The sequence below is a fragment of the Nicotiana attenuata genome, unplaced genomic scaffold, assembly GCF_001879085.1.
Source record: "Nicotiana attenuata strain UT unplaced genomic scaffold, NIATTr2, whole genome shotgun sequence".
Taxonomy (NCBI): Eukaryota; Viridiplantae; Streptophyta; class Magnoliopsida; order Solanales; family Solanaceae; genus Nicotiana; species Nicotiana attenuata.
Window position 1 is genome coordinate 26701 of NW_017672772.1, and position 17277 is coordinate 43977.

The window sequence follows — 17277 nt, forward strand, 5'->3', positions numbered from 1 at the left end:
TGTGGCAAATGTAGGTGGATGTTCCATACATGTAAGTTTATCAGCGGTTTTTTTTTACCAAGGATTGGAAGAATATATAAGCTCATGATGAATCAAAATCAATTGAGATATGTCAAAGCTTGAGAATCAATCATGAAAATATCAACAATTATATAAGGTGAAATATCGCAGTGTCACGATCATGGAATTATATACATAGCTAACGAAGTTTTGGTTTAAAACTTACAACAACTTTAATGTATTGATAAAGATGATAGAGTTAACTTTTACTATAATTTCGAGAGATATTTGAGTATGATTCATCACCAAGATTCTGATGATATGGCTAGGATCTCTTTATCCTTAACCAGAGGCTTCAAGTTAATTCGAAGCCTCAGGAACAAAATTATTTTTGGTAGGGAGTGCGCTCCCGTTTAATGAGACTTACGTGCCGTAAATTCGATTAATCTGAATTCTATTCATGCGGAAACTGGACAATAAAAAAAAATAAAGTTGTGATTCTAATTTCTAAAGTTGTAAAGACTGAACAGAATGATTATTTTCATTATATTGATAAATCCTGATTCAACTTCTATTAACTTTTAGAAGATAAGTGTGATTCAAAATATTATAGAGATTGAAAGAAAATTCTATCATTTACTGCGGTTCAACCATATTTTGCTCTACAGTCTACAGTCGCGTTTGTTTGTAGCTTAGCAACTAATAATGTACTACTCCTTTATGTGAATTCTTAGTTCTATTATATTGGAGTTCACATATAACTAGTAAGCTTATTATATCTTCAAATTAATCGGTCGTAGAGTAAAACTAGTGATTAAGCGGTGTTTCTCTTTCCTCATGGACCTCATCCACTTATACATCTGTTTGGTTTTGAACGGTAAAACGGGGTGTAGACGGAATATAAAATTTTTTTTAGCCGGAATATCAACTACTATGATACAAGTCTTAGCAGGATGAAAATGTTCAATTTTGTCCTTCAACTAATTTCTTTTTCCTTTTAATAATGGAGCTCCAAATTGCTAATTCTTGTATTCACGCTGATGCTGATAATTGCCACGTATGAAACATGCGAAAAAACTCATTTTACCCTCTCATGTTCATCCAATTCACCCGTTGTGATTTTGCATTTGAAAATTTAGGGTTAAGGTGAAGGTTGGAGTAAAGGATCATAACTGCATACATAGAAAGGATCACAATTTCATGGAACTCAACTAAATGCCACGACACAGACCGACGGCGAAACGCTCAAAATTATCGTGAAAATTAGGGTCTTGAGCTTGGCTTTGTTCACCGGCGGCATAATGCTCAAAGATACCAACCGGACTGGCGAACTGGAGCCGGAAAAATCTCCCGATCCAATTCCGACTGAACTCTCTCTGCCACTCAATGACCGCTGGACATACTGGTATTTATTTCATTATTTTATCTTAACAAGAGTGCATGCGAGCTCAAATGGATGAAGCTCCCATGGAATCTACTAGAACATTCTGAGAGAAAAGAGGAAGAAGAGAGAGTGGAGGAGCCGAGATATTTTCCTGAAAATGTGAACTCCCATTTTGTTTCACTAATTGTACAAGGATATATACATGTTGACTTATTGACTAAACTAATTGCTCATTAACTAATTTGACTAGGCTAATCACTAAGCTAGCTACTAACTAGAAGTTATGTTACACAATACAATAATGAATTGATCTATCAATAATAATAACTATACTCAATACCCCCCCTCAAGTTGGAGGTGAGGTCCTCACAGCCAACTTGCCCAGGACAGCTGAGTGTTTGACCCCTGTGAGAGCCTTTGTGAGGATATCATCCAATTGATTGTGAGTGGATACATGATGAAGAGAGATTAGGCCTTCTTGCAGTTTGTTCCTAACAAAATAGCAATCAACTTCAATTTTCTGGGTCCTCTCGTGAAACACTGGATTATGAGCAATGTGTATAGCAGATTGACTATCACAAAACACCTGGATAGGACTTGACTGGACAACAGTAAGTTCTGCAAATAACCTGCTCAACCAGACTAGTTTCCCAACTATTTCCTGAGAGATCTATATTCTGCTTCAGCTGAGGATAAGGAAACAGTCTCCTGCTTCTTGGACTTCCAGCTAATATGGCTATCTCCCACCAAAACAATGTACCCAGTGACAGACCTCCTAGAGTCTGGGCAGGCTGCCCAGTCTGAGTCACAAAAGGCCTTGATTGAGCAGTCAGGATTATTGGAGAAGAAAACACCCAGAGTAGGATCCTTCTTAAGGTATCTGAGAAGGTGAAATGCTGCTGTCAGGTGGGTGTCTCTTGGAGCTTGCATAAATTGACTTAGGAGCTGCACACTATAAGCTATATCCAACCTAGTATTGGTGAGAAAGTTGAGCTTTTCCACTAACTTCCTGTAGTATTATGGTAGGGTCAAAGGGTGAAGAAACACTGCTGTAGTCAAAACACTGATACTCTTTCAACAAGTCCAAGGCAAACTTCCTTTGAGAAATAAGAATGCCATTTGGTTTATACAAGACTTCTAGTCCCAAAAAATAGTGAAGTATACCTAGATCCTTTATTTTGAACATTTGATCCAGGAAAGCTTTCAAACTTGCAATCTCTGCTGAATCAGTTCCAGTAATTATAACATCATCAACATAGACAGCCACAAAAATGATGGAGGAAGGAGTTTTCTTGCAAAAGAGTGAGTGATCATTTTCAGAATGCTGGTACCCTTTTGAGGACAATGCTTCAGTCAATTTGGCGTACCATTGTGTGCTGGCCTGCTTGAGTCCATACAGTGACTTGTTCAGTCTGCACACCACTCTACTTGAACTGCACTGATCTACTACAAGGTCTGGAGGGGCCTCCATATAGACTTCCTCATGTAGGTCCCCATGGAGAAAGGCATTGTTCACATCTAATTGGAATATGTCCCATCCCTTCTTAACAGCTACTGTAACTAGGACTCTAACAGTTGTCATTTTCACAACAGGGGAGAAAGTTTCTGTATAGTCAATCCTAGCCTGCTGAGTGTAACCCTTCACTACCAACCTAGCTTTGAACCTTTCAATGCTCCCATCAGCCCTATGTTTGATTTTATATACCCACTTGCAACATATTGCTTGTTTGCCAGCTTGCAAGGGAACCAAATCCCAAGTATGGTTGGCATGAAGTTCCTCAAATTCCTGTGTCATGGCAGCCTGCCAAGCAGGATTGAGAGCTGCCTCTTCATATGAAGATGGCTCACTATCATGGCAAACATTTAGCATCAAGTGCTGACTTTCAGTAGATAGAACATCAGGAGTGATATGATGATGATTGGAAAATAGGGCTTTTAGTGAAGGGGAGAAATGTTGTGTGACAGTGGAATGTTGGGCAGAACTACTAGGTAATTGGTAAACATAATCTCTTAAGTAGGCAGGAGTTTGATGACTTCTGTTGGATTTTCTTAAAAATGGTGCTTCTGACTGAGCATGTGTAGGTGAAGACTATAAGTTGTTATCATTTGTGGATGGAAGATTAGTGGTGTTTGGAGAAGGTGTATAATTGATAGGTGCCTCAGAGTGGTGTTCTATCTCTGGAGATGTGACACTACCAGGACTTTGTCTTAATTTCATAGGGAGAACTTGACTACTATCTTCAACATAGTTAGGAGAAGAGACTGTTCTAAGAACAGCAGGAAAGGAAGTATTTTCAGAGTTTAAGGAGAATGGAAAAACATTTTCATGGAAGATTACATCTCTAGAGATGTGAATTCTCTTGGTGGCCAGGCTTAGTACCTTGTAACCTTTTGTCCCAAATGGGTATCCTACAAAGATGTGAGGATAGTTCTTGGTTCAAATTTGTCTCTGTGTATTTTGGGTAAAGTGGGATAACATAAGCATCCAAAGCTTCTCAAGTGAGAGTAATGAGGCTTCTTTTGATACAACAGCTCAAAGGAGCATTTGTTGTTAAGGTAAGTGGTTGGCAGCCTATTTATCAAATAAGTGGCTGTTAGGATGCATTCTCCCCAATATTTAGTTAGGAGTTTAGACTGGAACATGAGAGCCCTGGCAGTTTCAAGAAGATACTTATGTTTTCTCTCCGCTACACCATTTTGTTGTGGTGTATACGGACATGTTTTCTGATGTATGATCCCTTTAGATTGGTAGAATGAAAGGGCTTCATGGCTGGTAAATTCCAAGCCATTATCAGATCTGATGGTCTTTATGGATGTATTAAATTGGTTTTCAATCATGGCCACAAAAGCCTTTAAGGTCTGAAGAGCATTACTCTTGCAGCTCAATAAGTGGGTCCAAGTGGATCTACTAAAGTCATCCACTAGTGTGAGAAAATACTTGTAATTATCATGGGTGGTTACATGGTAAGGGCCCCATATATCTATGTGCACCAGTTCAAATAATTTGGAGGTAGTGCTGGTTCTTTGGGGAAATGGGAGTCTGGTTTGTCTTGCCATAGGGCATACAGAGCAGATAAATGGCTGTCTTGGTGCAAATTTTACAGGGATTGAGGATATCCCTCTCATTTTAACAAAAGAAACATGACCAAACCTATTGTGCCATAGAGAATTTACATCATGCTTATCAAACACATATGAAGGCTCATTCTTATTGCTTGAAATGGAAGTATTTACAGATTGAGGAGTGTGACGTGAATGAGTATGACCTACAGACTCATGACTATTTACAGATTGAGGATCAGGAATACAATTGCAATAGGAAGTTGAAACAACAGAAGGTAAGACAGTTCTTTTACCCTTCAAACATCTGGAACAGAGATAGTACATACCTTCTTTGCTACTACCAATCACCTGAGGCCTCTTCACTGAAGGGGCCTGCAACAGACAAAGTGCATCACTGAAAAACACAATACATCTAAGGTGTACTGCAAGGGAGTGAACAGAATCAAGTTATACTTGAATGATGGGATATGAAGGACCCTATGTAGAACAATGTCTGAAGAAAGTATCACGTCTCCAAATTCAAGAACCTTTACTCTATATCCATTTGGTAGGCTTATCAGTAAAGGACAGGGTAGTTTGGTGATATTGGTAAGTGCATGTCTGTTAAAAGTCATATGGTTGGATGCTCCTGAGTCTATAATCTGAAGATCAGCCTTTGATTAAAATATTTGCATGAAGGTTTGTCAAAATCAATAGAAGAAGTACAGACAACAATACCTGCAAAGTTGGCACTGCCAGTGGTGGCATTGATGTTGCTGGGAGAACCTCCTGCATATCCCACTTGAAAATGCTGTAGCAAGTTCATTATCTGCCCATATTGCTCCTTTGTCAGATTGACATTCTGATTATCATTTTGTAGTTTTTCATTCCCATTCTCATGAATCATGTCATATGGAGTTCCATGTACATTAGCCACAGATCCTTTTCCTTTGTTGAATTTGTGGTTCTGGTTGTTCCCTTGATTATAGGGCTGAACATTGGCATTATTACGATTGAAGTTTTGGTTGCTATAGGAACTGCCTTGAGGATATCCATGTAACTTGTAACACTTTTCCCTTGTATGACCTGGTCTTTTATAATAATCACAGAATGGACGACCCTTGCTACTGTTGCTAGTTGTGTAGTGAGTTTTAAAATTTCTGGCCCCAAATGGACTTTGGTTCTATGGAAATGGACTTTGATTCTGTGAACTTGCATTTGCATGCAGTGAAGTGGAATCTAGACTGAGTTGACCATTGGGCTTGAATTCCCTTTGTTTTTCCTCTTGTATTAGTAGGGAGAAAGCTTGTGCCATAGAAGGTAGAGGTTTCATCATAAGAGTGCTTCCTCGCACTATTGTATAGACCTCATTCAATCCCATCAGAAATTGGATAAGCCGTCGATCCTGTTCTGCTTTATGCATAGTTTCTTTTGCTCCACATGTGCAATTGTAGCTGCACTGAGATTTGACACTTAAGGTGTTCAGTTCTTCCCACAGCCTCTTCATTCGCGTATAGTATGTGGTTATGTCTAAGGAACCTTGTGCACGATCATTAATTTCTTTCTGGATCTGATACAATTTTGCCCCATTTGTTTCGTCATAACGATCCTCTAATTCTCTCCATAGCTCAACCGAGTCATTTACATATTCCACACTATCAGAGATTTCCTTAGCAAGGGAATTGAGGATCCACGAGGTTACCATATCATCACACCTCTCCCATTGGCGGAATTGAGGCGAATCAGAACTTGGTTTTCTAAACTCTCCATTAATAAATCCTAATTTGTTCTTAACTGATAAGGCTCGCAATACGCTTCTCCTCCAGGAACGATATCCAATTTCGTCGAACGGAACTGGTACTAAGGTCATGCCAAGACTATCCGAAGGATGAATGTAGAGGGGATTACTTGTATCGATGACCAAATGGTCATTTCTGCTCGTGCTAGGGGTCATCTCTTCAGTTTGATCTACAGCCATATGCAAAATTCTGATTCGATGAGTCTGAAGGATATAAAGTTTTCAGCTAGATCTAAGATCTTCAATTTGTGAGGTGATTTTCTCAGAATTGACGGAAATTGCCAAAGCCCTAGAAATTGACGAAGCTAAATAAAATTTGGGACGATAGTTGAAGACGCCGAAGAAATCCGAGCTGATGTTCCTGCTCTGATACCATAACAAGAGTGCATGCGAGCTCAAATGGATGAAGCTCCCATGGAATCTACTAGAACATTCTGAGAGAAGAGAGGAAGAAGAGAGAGTGGAGGAGCCGAGATATTTTCCTGAAAATGTGAACTCCCATTTTGTTTCACTAATTGTACAATGATATATACATGTTGACTTATTGACTAAACTAATTGCTCATTAACTAATTTGACTAGGCTAATCACTAAGCTGGCTACTAACTAGAAGTTATGTTACACAATACAATAATGAATTGATCTATCAATAATAATAACTATACTCAATATATCTTAAAACTCCGTCCATGTAACGGAGCTCCAATTGGGTTGGTAGTGCGCTGGTGTTGAGAATTGACTGTCTTAGTGCCTAAGTAGAGGGATCCTGAAATGGCTTCTTATGGCCTTTTCAAGTGTAATTTTTGTGACAACTTCTAATCTTAGTGAAGAGTAAATTTGAATCCTTTCTCTTTTTAGATTGTCAAACTCACGACCGTGATGGATATGTTTCCCAGGTATATGCTATTTTTAATTTGTTTTATTTTAATGTATTGAAAAAGACTCCCACGTTCTCCAGGTAAGATGCTTAATCTCCTTTCCCATATCACTTCCACCTTTTCCTAATAATAAGTTTGGACAGTTGATAGTACTGATAATACTTAATCCTTTTCTCAATGATTGGTATATAAACTCTAGTCATTATCAGCCAGGTTTACCTAATTAATTAGATCTAGTGTTTTTATACACCCTCTCAAGGGTTGCATCATTTTGTCCTTAACTGGTTGAAGTTGAACCGAGTCTGTCTTAGTTGTACTTGGCCCATTTTCCACAAAAAAATATTACTAGTACTATTTAAAAAGGTTGGAGCATATTCTGTTTATTAAATATTCTTGGTTGCTGAGTCCTAGGATTTATATATTGATATACCAACCAAAGTCAATCCATCCTGACATTCCCTTGTATTTGTTCTGGTATAAATATGTGCCTCTATCTCCCACTTTTTCCAAGAAATTTAGCTTCTCTATTATATAGTTAAATAGCACAACTCCTCCATTTCCTTCAGGTTCTAGTTGTAATAACAGTATGGAGCCTGTGGCGTCAATATCAGGGGAATGGAGCTCCTTCAGCGGAATGTGTTTAACTGACGAGGCTGATTTTATGGCACAGTTACTTGGTAACTGTTCACTTCCAAACGAACTACCATGTAGTTCTAACTTTGGAGTCTCCTCCGCATATTGGACTGGTCATGAATCAAACATGAACATGGGAGGAGCAAGAGAAGTTTCTGTGTATTCTTCAAATAAAACTAACAATAGTATGTACATTGATGGTAGTAGCTTTCTTTTTTCGCCTTCGAGTCATGAAAATTACTATTCAAGTCATTACCGGCCTATCTTGATGAGAAATGATAGTTCAATAACAGTGGAACATGGTCTGGTGGATACTAATAATCCAATTGAAGCGGATGACTTCCTTAACCAAGATGTGAGCAATGACAGCATGGAGTTTGATGAAAACATGCCTGAAGCTGCTCTTGATGGAAAAGGCTTGCAGCTAGGAAGAACAGATTATGAACAATTTTCGGAAGACAAAATGGATAGTCCATCAGAAAGCTCTAAGAAAAGATCACGGCTGCATGGGCTTGAGCATGTAAGTATCATTCATGAACTTTGAAACCGTTCTATATCTGATTTAATAGAACATAGTTGTCAACCTCTTTCAGAATGGTAGATATGGTGCTTCATCTTGTAGTCCCTGTCTCATGATTCTATGACATAGGTCCCGAAGAACAAGAGAAGCGCAAAGCTGGAGAAGGATCTAAAGAGTGGTGAGATGGATGGGAAAAATAAGGTTGTGCTTCAGAGGCAGAACTCTACGATCAGTTGCTGCTCAGAAGATGAATCTAATGTTTCTCACGTGTTAACCCGGAAAACCAGAGCCAACAGGGGTTCAGCAACTGACCCCCAGAGCTTGTATGCAAGGGTATCTATCTGCCTATTACTTCCTCAGTTCCAGTTTATGTGATACTCCTTCCATTTGAACTTCTTAAAAAGCACACCTTTATATATTTGAAACTTTTTGAACTTTCTTTTTATTTTAGTTGTGACATGTTTAAGGCCATATGTTCTAACTTCTAAGGGTAGTGTCATAAAGTCTTTCTTTTTCCTTAGACTCCGTGTGCAGTCAAACTCTCTTAAAATTAAATGAAAGGAGTATTGTTAGCAGAGTAGCATACGGTCAGTTGCTTGATCTCCAGATTTGCTAGTATATACATGTCTAAAGGATCTTTTCTTTTCCTTTGCAGAAAAGAAGAGAGAGAATTAATGAGAGATTGAGGACCTTGCAGACTCTCATCCCTAATGGAACGAAGGTAAGTGAATGTAGGTGAAACTGCATATATTAGTGACCATGTTATCTGCCGAGAGAATGTGAACCTAAAAAGTAAAATATTCGATTGACAGGTTGATATTAGCACCATGCTTGAAGAGGCTGTCCTGTATGTCAAATTTTTGCAACTCCAAATCAAGGTAAGATTTAGTTTCCCTTCACCACGTGTTAAAATGCATTAGGCTTAAACTATTGCGTGAGCATGGCACATGGAGATAGCAAAAGAAAGAGAGAACGACAAGTATAGCTTGAAAATCTTATCATTTTGTTATATGATGGCGTAGCTAGCTAATTAACTAAAGGTACTAAGACTAATTACTTCTCACTTTGGAATCAAGTGATGGATCTTAATGTCCTGCTTTTTGTTTGGGTATCTGCAAGCAGCTTTTGAGCTCTGATGATCTATGGATGTATTCTCCCATTGCATACAACGGAATGGACATTGGGCTCGATTTGAGGATTGATATCCCAAAATGATAAAGTTGAAAGATCAAGACATGGCAGTGCTAGCTGGATTTCTGCCTTAGTAAATGGAGAGCATTATCATACAGAGAAACGTTGCAGTTTTGTAATGGTTACTTTTTGAAATATTTACTACTGAAAGATTAGTTTTTATCTTATCCACGACTCTAATCATTCTGCTTATCAAATATTCAAATGTAATAAGTTTACTTGCTAGCTGCGGCTGGCTGTCATTTCAACTTGATAAAGGGTTTTATATTATATACGTCTCAAAATTATGGCAGTTTACAAGAAACCACTGTAATAATTGAGTTGTAATGTATTTTCTTTTAATGATGAGTTGATTGGTCTAATTTTTTTGCTTAGAGTGTTGTGTTTTGTCATCTCTGTTGATACTCATCAACAAGCCAACAAGTTGCATTCAATTATGTATGATCATCATAGCCTGGGTAAAGCGGAGAACATTTTGGATAATCTTCACTTATAAGAGTGGTAATCTATACTATATTAAAAGCACGAAAGCCCTTAGTGAAATGACGTTCATCTTTTTTACCCTTTTAAAATAGAGTTCACGCTAGATAAAATAGTCATTTGATTTTTTTAATATTTAGGAGTTTAAAATTAACCCAAATTTTACATTTTAAATCTTTCCTTATTTGAACTAAGTTAGAAAACCTTATATTCAGATGTGATGACCCGATAGGTCATCTCATGTTTTAGAGCCAAAATTTATGTTTCGAAGCCTTAAATATCTTATTTTAGCCTTCCTCGATCTGGGTGAGCGGTCCGGGTATTTTTCCGGAAGGCTTATATGTTAAAAACTGATAAAAATAAGAATTTTGCCTTAAAAATTCATTTGAGTTGACTTCGGTCAATGTTTTGAGCAAATGGACCCGGATCCGTGTTTTGACGGTCCCGGTGCGTCCGTATGGAATTTGGGACCTGGGCGTATGTCCGGAATCGAATTCGAAGGTCCCTAGATCGAGTTATTAATTTTTATTGAAAATTGAAAGTTTATTGATTTTTAAGAATTGACTAATGTTTGGTCTTGTTGATACCGGGTCCATATTTTGGTTTCGGAGCTTGGTACAGGTCCATTATTATATTTATGACTTGTTTGTGATATTTGGTGAGAAGCGGAGTTGGTTTGACGTTCGGACGCCTGGTAGTGAAAATAGAATTTTCAAAGTTTTCTTGAAAATTTCATTCGATTTGGTGCTCAATTCGTAGTTCTAGGTGTTATTTGGCGATTTGATCGCGCGAGCAGGTTCGTATGATATTTTAGGACTTGTGTGCATGTTTAGTTTGGAGCCTCGAGGGCTCAGGTGAGTTTCAGATAGGCTACGGAATAGATTGAGCTTAGAAAAATCAAAGCTGGTGTATCAGATCTACAAACTTCGCATTGTGAGGTCTGGCTCGCAAATGCGAGCCTCGCATTTGCGAAGTGACCATCGCATTTGCGAGTAGTGGGCTGGGTGGAACTTTTTGCATTTGCGAAAACAGGGGTCGCAATTGCAATCCCCTCAGGTTCGCATTTGCAAACTGATTGTCCGCATTTGCGATGGTAGCAAAAATGTTGAGGCTTCACAATTGCGAAGTGTTTCTCGCATTTGCGGGATTCACAATTGCGAACCCCAGGTCGCAATTGCGACATCTGCAGCTGTGTAAAACTTGAGTTAGATGTGGTTTTTCTCTCATTCATCAAATTTTCAAAACCTAGAACCCTAGAGGCAATTTTTCCAAGACCCTTTCATACCTAAATCATTAGCAAGTGATTCTAACCCATTTTCTTTCAATCTTTCCTTGCATTTCCACTAGTATCGGCACGCTGGCGTAGGAATTTGTAAGGTTTGTTTGTATCCCTAGTTGAAAACGTTTACTACTTATGCTAATATAATAATTAAGACTTCTAAGATTTCAGCCTAAAATCTAGTGTTTTCACGGAGGAAATTGGGGGTTTGGGTAGAATTAGGTATTTTTGTAAAATGGGGATTTAGACCTCAAATTGAGGTCGGATTCCAAAACAAATAACATAACCAGGCTCGGCGGTGAATGGATAATCGAATTTTGGTCCGAATTTCGGGTTTGGACCAAGTGGGCCCGGGAGTTGACTTTTTCAATAGTGACCTAAATTGAATCTTTTGCAATCGTGGGTGATTCCTAAGGCTTATTTTGAATAGTTTGGTTGGTAATTTGCTAGATATGTTGGTTCGGAGGCTTGTTTGAAAGGCAAAGCTATGGTTGAGTTTTGAGTGATCTTTGGAGCGAGGTAAGTGTTGTGTCTAACCTTGACTTGAGGGAATTAGGAACCCCCGAACTATGTACTATGTGATTCTCACGTGAGCGGCGTATATGCGAGGTGACGAGTGCTTATACGTCGCCGAATAATCTGTTTTCCTTGATTTTTCGCTTTTCTTTGATTATTTCCTTCCCCGCCTTAACTGTTATATGCTCTAAATGCTTTCCATGCTTAACTGCTACCTGCTAATCAATATCTTCTCCTGCTAATGATGTTAGCTCTTTTCACAGTTTCATGACTCCCTGCTATTAGCTTAAATTGACTTATTTGCACCTTCTAATTGTCAATTACTGGATTGGTCCTGTGTAGTTTTACTTGTGTAGATTCCTATACTGTACAAGGTTTCCTCTTTTGGTTCAGTTTGGTATTTATTGATCGTAAAGGTTTTTATGGCTTGAAATGTTGATTTAACTGTGCACATTGAGTATTTGGTACTGATATGGTGGGATCGGGATGCACGCCGCAGCAGGTGTAATAAGGGTGGATTGATTTGGTGGAATAAGGGTGAATTTGTACTATATGGTAGGATCGGGTTGCACGCCGCAACATGTGGAATAAGGGTGGATTGATATGGTGAAATAAGGGTGAATTATGATACTGATATTGATATATGGTGAAATCAGGTTGCGTGCCGCAACATATTTATATATTATCTCTGTTGTTGATGTTTACGGTGAAATAAGGGAGGATTTTATGTTGTACGGTGGGATCGGATTGCGCGCCGCAACAACCTATGTGTTTCCATTTCTTAGCTGTGTTTGGTTTTAGGTATTCTCATTTGAAATGCTAAGGATTGGTAATTCTGGACGATACTGGTTCACTTCTTGAAGTTGTAGTTAATAGTTTTAGTTGACTATTTTATCATGTTCCGTATTTTCATTTTCTGTCATTATTATATACTGCGTATAGGTTGTAGTGTAGGTGACCCGCCTTATGTAATGACCCGACCGTTCGTTTTGAGCGTTTGCACTTCGCTCGGTGGTTTGAGGGCATGAGTAGCTCCGTATGATGTATTATGACTTATGTGAATCTTTTTGGTTTTCAGGTTATTCGGAATTTATTTGGAAGAATGATTCTCAACTGTGGAGCTTTAAATTTGAATGAGTTGATCAAGTTTGAATTTTTAGTATTTGAGCTCGAATTGGATTTTTGATGGTTCCGTTAGCTCCGTTGGGTGATTTTGGACTTAGGAGCGCGTCCGGATTGTGATTTGGAGGCCCGTAGTTGAATTTGGCTCGAAATGGCGAAAAGTTGGATTTTTAGAAAGTTTGACCGGGAGTGGACCTTTTGATATCGGGGTTGGATTTCAGTTCCGAAAGTTGGAGCATGTCCGTAATATCAGATGTGACTTGTGTGCAAAAGTTGAGGTCAATCGGACGTGATTTGATAGGTTTCGGCATCGGTTGTGGAAGTTTGAATTTCAAAGTTCATTGATTTTGAATTAAGGTGTGATTCGTCGTTTCGATGTTGTTATGTGTGTTTTGAGGCCTCGAGTAGGTTCGTGTTATGTTATGGAACTAGTTGGTATGTTTTAACGTGGTCCCGAGGGGCTCATGCGTGTTTCGAACTAATTTCGGAGCATTTTGGAAATCTTGGCGAAGGCTGGTTGCTGCTGGTTCTGGTGTGACCGCACCTGCGGCTGTTTTGCGCAGGTGCGATGGTCGCAGAAGCGATAGTGGAGCCGCAGAAGTGGCGCAAAAGCGAAAGTTTGTTGGCGCACCTATGCGGAGAGGCGAAGAATATCCGCAGGTGAGCATGGGCCGATCTCCATGGGCTTCGTAGATGCGAGATTTCATCCGCAGAAGCGGAGGTCGCAGATGCGACACTTTAACTGCATATGCGAAATTGCTGGGCAGACTGTTATAAGTTCGAGGGTTGGTCATGTTTATTACATATTGAGCTATGGACTTCGGAATGGAGCACTATTTGGAGCAAATTTCATCACAAGGATTGGGGTAAGTGTTCTCTACTCAGTTTTGGTTATATTCCATGAATCTATCTTCGATTTTACCTTTTGGTTGATGAATTTTAAGGAGGAAATTGGGGGTTTTGGCCTAAAGTTTCATAATGTGAATTTTTGAGTTTTGAACATCGATTCAGAGTCGGATTTGAGTGAAACTAGTATGATTGGACTCGTAATTGAATGGGTTGTCGGATTTTGTGAGTTTTCTCGGGTTCCGAGGCATGAGCTCGGGTGTGATTTTTGGCCGGTTTTGGTTTTTGATTAAGGATTCGATCTTTATCATTTGGAATTATTTCCTAGGGCTTTATTTGATGTATTTGAGTTGCTTTTGGCTAGTTTTGAGCCTTTTGGAGGCCAGCACACGCGAGATGGCATTTTTGGAGCATCTCTTGGCTTGCTCGATATTGGAATTTGCTTGCTAGAGATAAGTAACTCTTCTAAATTTAGGGCTGAGAGTATGAAACCCCGAATTTCGTGCTATGTGATTGATGATGAGGTGACACACATGCTAGGTGACGGGCGTGTCTGCGTGCACCCTGTGAATTGTAACTCCGTTGTTTTCATGGCAATGTTTAGTGGCCCTATTTTGTTGATATCTGTGTGTTCACCATGTGATAAAGTAACTGAGCTGTCAGTCATGCTAGATATCATGTTTAGGCTTTATGCTAATATTGTTAGGAACAATAGTGGTCGTTTCTTGCTGTCATCTCACTGGTTTCTTTGATATTTCGTACTCAGTCTCATGCATTCATATCATATCTCAGTTTTAGTTGTTGTTTATTCATACATCATATCATTGTTGTCGGGCTAGTTTAATGACATTATGAGCTCGTGAGTGAGACTGGAGAGTTTGACGACTGAGTGAGGCCGAGGGCCTGAGTGAGAGTGATATTATGGGATCGAGCTGCACGCCGCATCATGTTATATTGATTACATCTTTTGGGATCGGACTGCATGCCGCAACGATATAGCGCTTGGGCTGAAGGAGCCCTTACGGAGTCTGCGGGTTGCATGCCGCAACGAGCCTTATGACTATATGTATATGGATCGGGTTGCACGCCGCAACAAGCCTTATGGATATATATATGTGGATTGTGTTGCACACCGTAACGGGTATTGGACAGTGCTGAGTGATTGAGTGTGCTGAGTATGGAGCACGGAAAGAGAGAAATGATAGACAGTGAGATTGAATACTCTGAGAGTGTGAGTACATAATTCATCTCTGAGATACATGGCATTGACATGCACATATGAAATACAGGCATAGAGATGCATTTTTCTTCATGTTATACGGTATCACGTCATTCATTACTTCTCACACATGTTGGTATATGAGCATAGAGAGATATTTTACTACCTGGAAAGAAAATGAAACATCTTATTTATTATGGAAATGATTTTTAGAAAAATTACAGTTTTCAACTATCTCATATTTTTCGACGATTTCGGTAAAGAATTTGGGTTTTCATGATATACTAGAAAAGCGGAACTATTTTCGGTAATTATCAAAAGGCTGAGAAGTTAAATTCCGAGTTATTTCTTTTGTTATTTGCTTTACATTGTTATGAACTGCTGTTGGTTATTGGTGTTGGACCCGACCTATGTTCCAGCTCGTCACTACTTTCAACCTAAGGTTAGGTTTGTTACTTATTGAGTACATGGGATCGGTTGTACTCATACTATACTTCTGCACCTTGCGTGCAAAAGTTGGTTGTTGTTGTTGTTGTGTTCGATGGGAGCTGGATTTGAAGATGTACCTGCATCCTTGTTGTAGCTGCCTCTTGTTCATAGTAGTCTTAGATTTATAAAACTCTATTTATGTACCTTTCAAATAGAAGACGTATTTACTTCATATCAACTTTGGAAACTCTATTCTTAGGAGCTCATGCTTTGTACTTCCAGTCTTTGGGGAATGTATCAGATTCATATATTTCTTTATTTAATTGCCTTATTAAATAGTTATTGTAATTGAATATTGTTAATTGGCTTACTTAGCGAGTTGGGTTAGGTTCCATCATGTCACACCCCAAACCTGAAGAGGCATGGCCGGCACCCGGTGCCATACTTGGCCCGAGCGTACCACTCTGTAACTGTGAACTTTAGAGGGGTAACCCTCAACTTAGGCCGATGAGGCCATATTCTGAATCGTCTAAAAATAACGCCTATCTCATATGTGGGGTAAACGTACCCAAAAGCTGATATATGTAACTGTGCAGGCTGAAAAAGCCGCCATGAACATCTACTGATATACAAAATATACAGGACTCATCTACAAGCCTCTAGATATAATTGAACTGTACCATGGTCGGGATAAGGCCTCGACCTACCTATCAAACCTGTATATATAAAATGGACTCCAAGGTCTAGACCTGGTAACTCCGAGGAAGTGGAGCTTACCAACCAAGCTGATGTTTGAATCTGTCTGCTGGGAGGGTTTGTCCAACTGTCAATGAGGACCTGCAAGCATAAAATGCATCGTCCTCGTCAAAAGGGAGACTTGTACGAAATAATGTACCGAGTATGTAAGGCAACAGAATAATTGAAAGCTGATACTGAACTAATAATATAATAACTGAAAGTAACTGGGAGTCAAAGATAATCTGAAGATATGCTTACCTGCTGATACTGACTCGACTCTCTCAATATAATAAGTAAAATAGTTTTCCGGCCTTATAAGGCTCGATATGTGTAAATGCTATGCCGTAGTAGGTTTGCTCGTAAGCGCTCGGCCATACTAGGCTCTGTATCTCGGCCATTCTGGGCTCGCTCGTCGGCGGTCGATCACAGTAGGCTCGGTATATAACTCACCATCTGATCAGAGGTTGCTTAATAGGGGCCTACCCATCGATTATAGCTCGATGGTGGTGAAAATACTGTAATACTATATATATATATATATACACACACACACACTCTCTGCTCTCTTGGCTAACAGAAGACAAAATTAAACTGAATGAAGTCCCGATAAGGGAGAATGTAGTAACTTACGAGAATAGGAAAATGTACATAAATTCAGGAATATGAACTTCTCTTTACGTCTCGTTATCAAACACATGTAGTTATTGGATCATGCCAAAATGAAATAAAGGGTTAGCCTTAACATACCTTAATTCTATTGATCCCTTAATACCTTCCAAGAAATTCTTCAAACAACTTAACTCAATCTACCACAACATAAGGAGATTCAAAATCAGTGCTGAATAAAGGGTAAGTTCGCAACTAGTAGCTCATTTACGTAAATTTGGGTAGCACCTCCCCTGTAACAAGGCCCTCCTCCAATACCATATACAAACAAAACAGAGAACAAAATAATAACAACATGTATGCATCATTTTCCAGTCTTATCTCCATTACAATATATCAGAAAACAACCCACACACCCTAATCACTTCATACATAAAACAACAACAAAAGTAGTGTCAAACAACCTTAAAATATAACGATGAATGACCGGCCCATCATTCCGCCATTATTTGGTGTTTCTCCACACCTTTTACCCTCCAAAACTCCATAAAATATCAGAAAAATAGACAGCCCAAAAGCAACACGAAACAGCCACAA

At 39.1% G+C, this 17277-nt stretch overlaps 2 protein-coding genes across 2 annotated transcripts; one reads left to right on the forward strand and one right to left on the reverse strand.

Moving 5' to 3' along the window:
* Nucleotides 1-1730: 1730 nt before the first annotated feature.
* LOC109214451 lies at nt 1731-6404 on the reverse strand. Its single transcript, XM_019378366.1, has 6 exons — nt 5624-6404; nt 5165-5512; nt 4451-4869; nt 2391-3452; nt 2014-2184; nt 1731-1970 (listed from the first exon to the last, which is right to left on the reverse strand). Exons 1-6 carry the CDS (start codon nt 6402-6404, stop codon nt 1731-1733), a joined length of 3021 nt encoding a protein of 1006 aa, XP_019233911.1.
* Nucleotides 6405-7687: 1283 nt separating this feature from the next.
* On the forward strand, nt 7688-9555 carry LOC109214452 (transcription factor bHLH139-like). Its single transcript, XM_019378367.1, has 5 exons — nt 7688-8254; nt 8384-8587; nt 8910-8975; nt 9067-9132; nt 9377-9555. Exons 1-5 carry the CDS (start codon nt 7688-7690, stop codon nt 9467-9469), a joined length of 996 nt encoding a protein of 331 aa, XP_019233912.1. The 3' UTR covers nt 9470-9555.
* The last annotated feature ends 7722 nt before the right edge of the window (nt 9556-17277 follow it).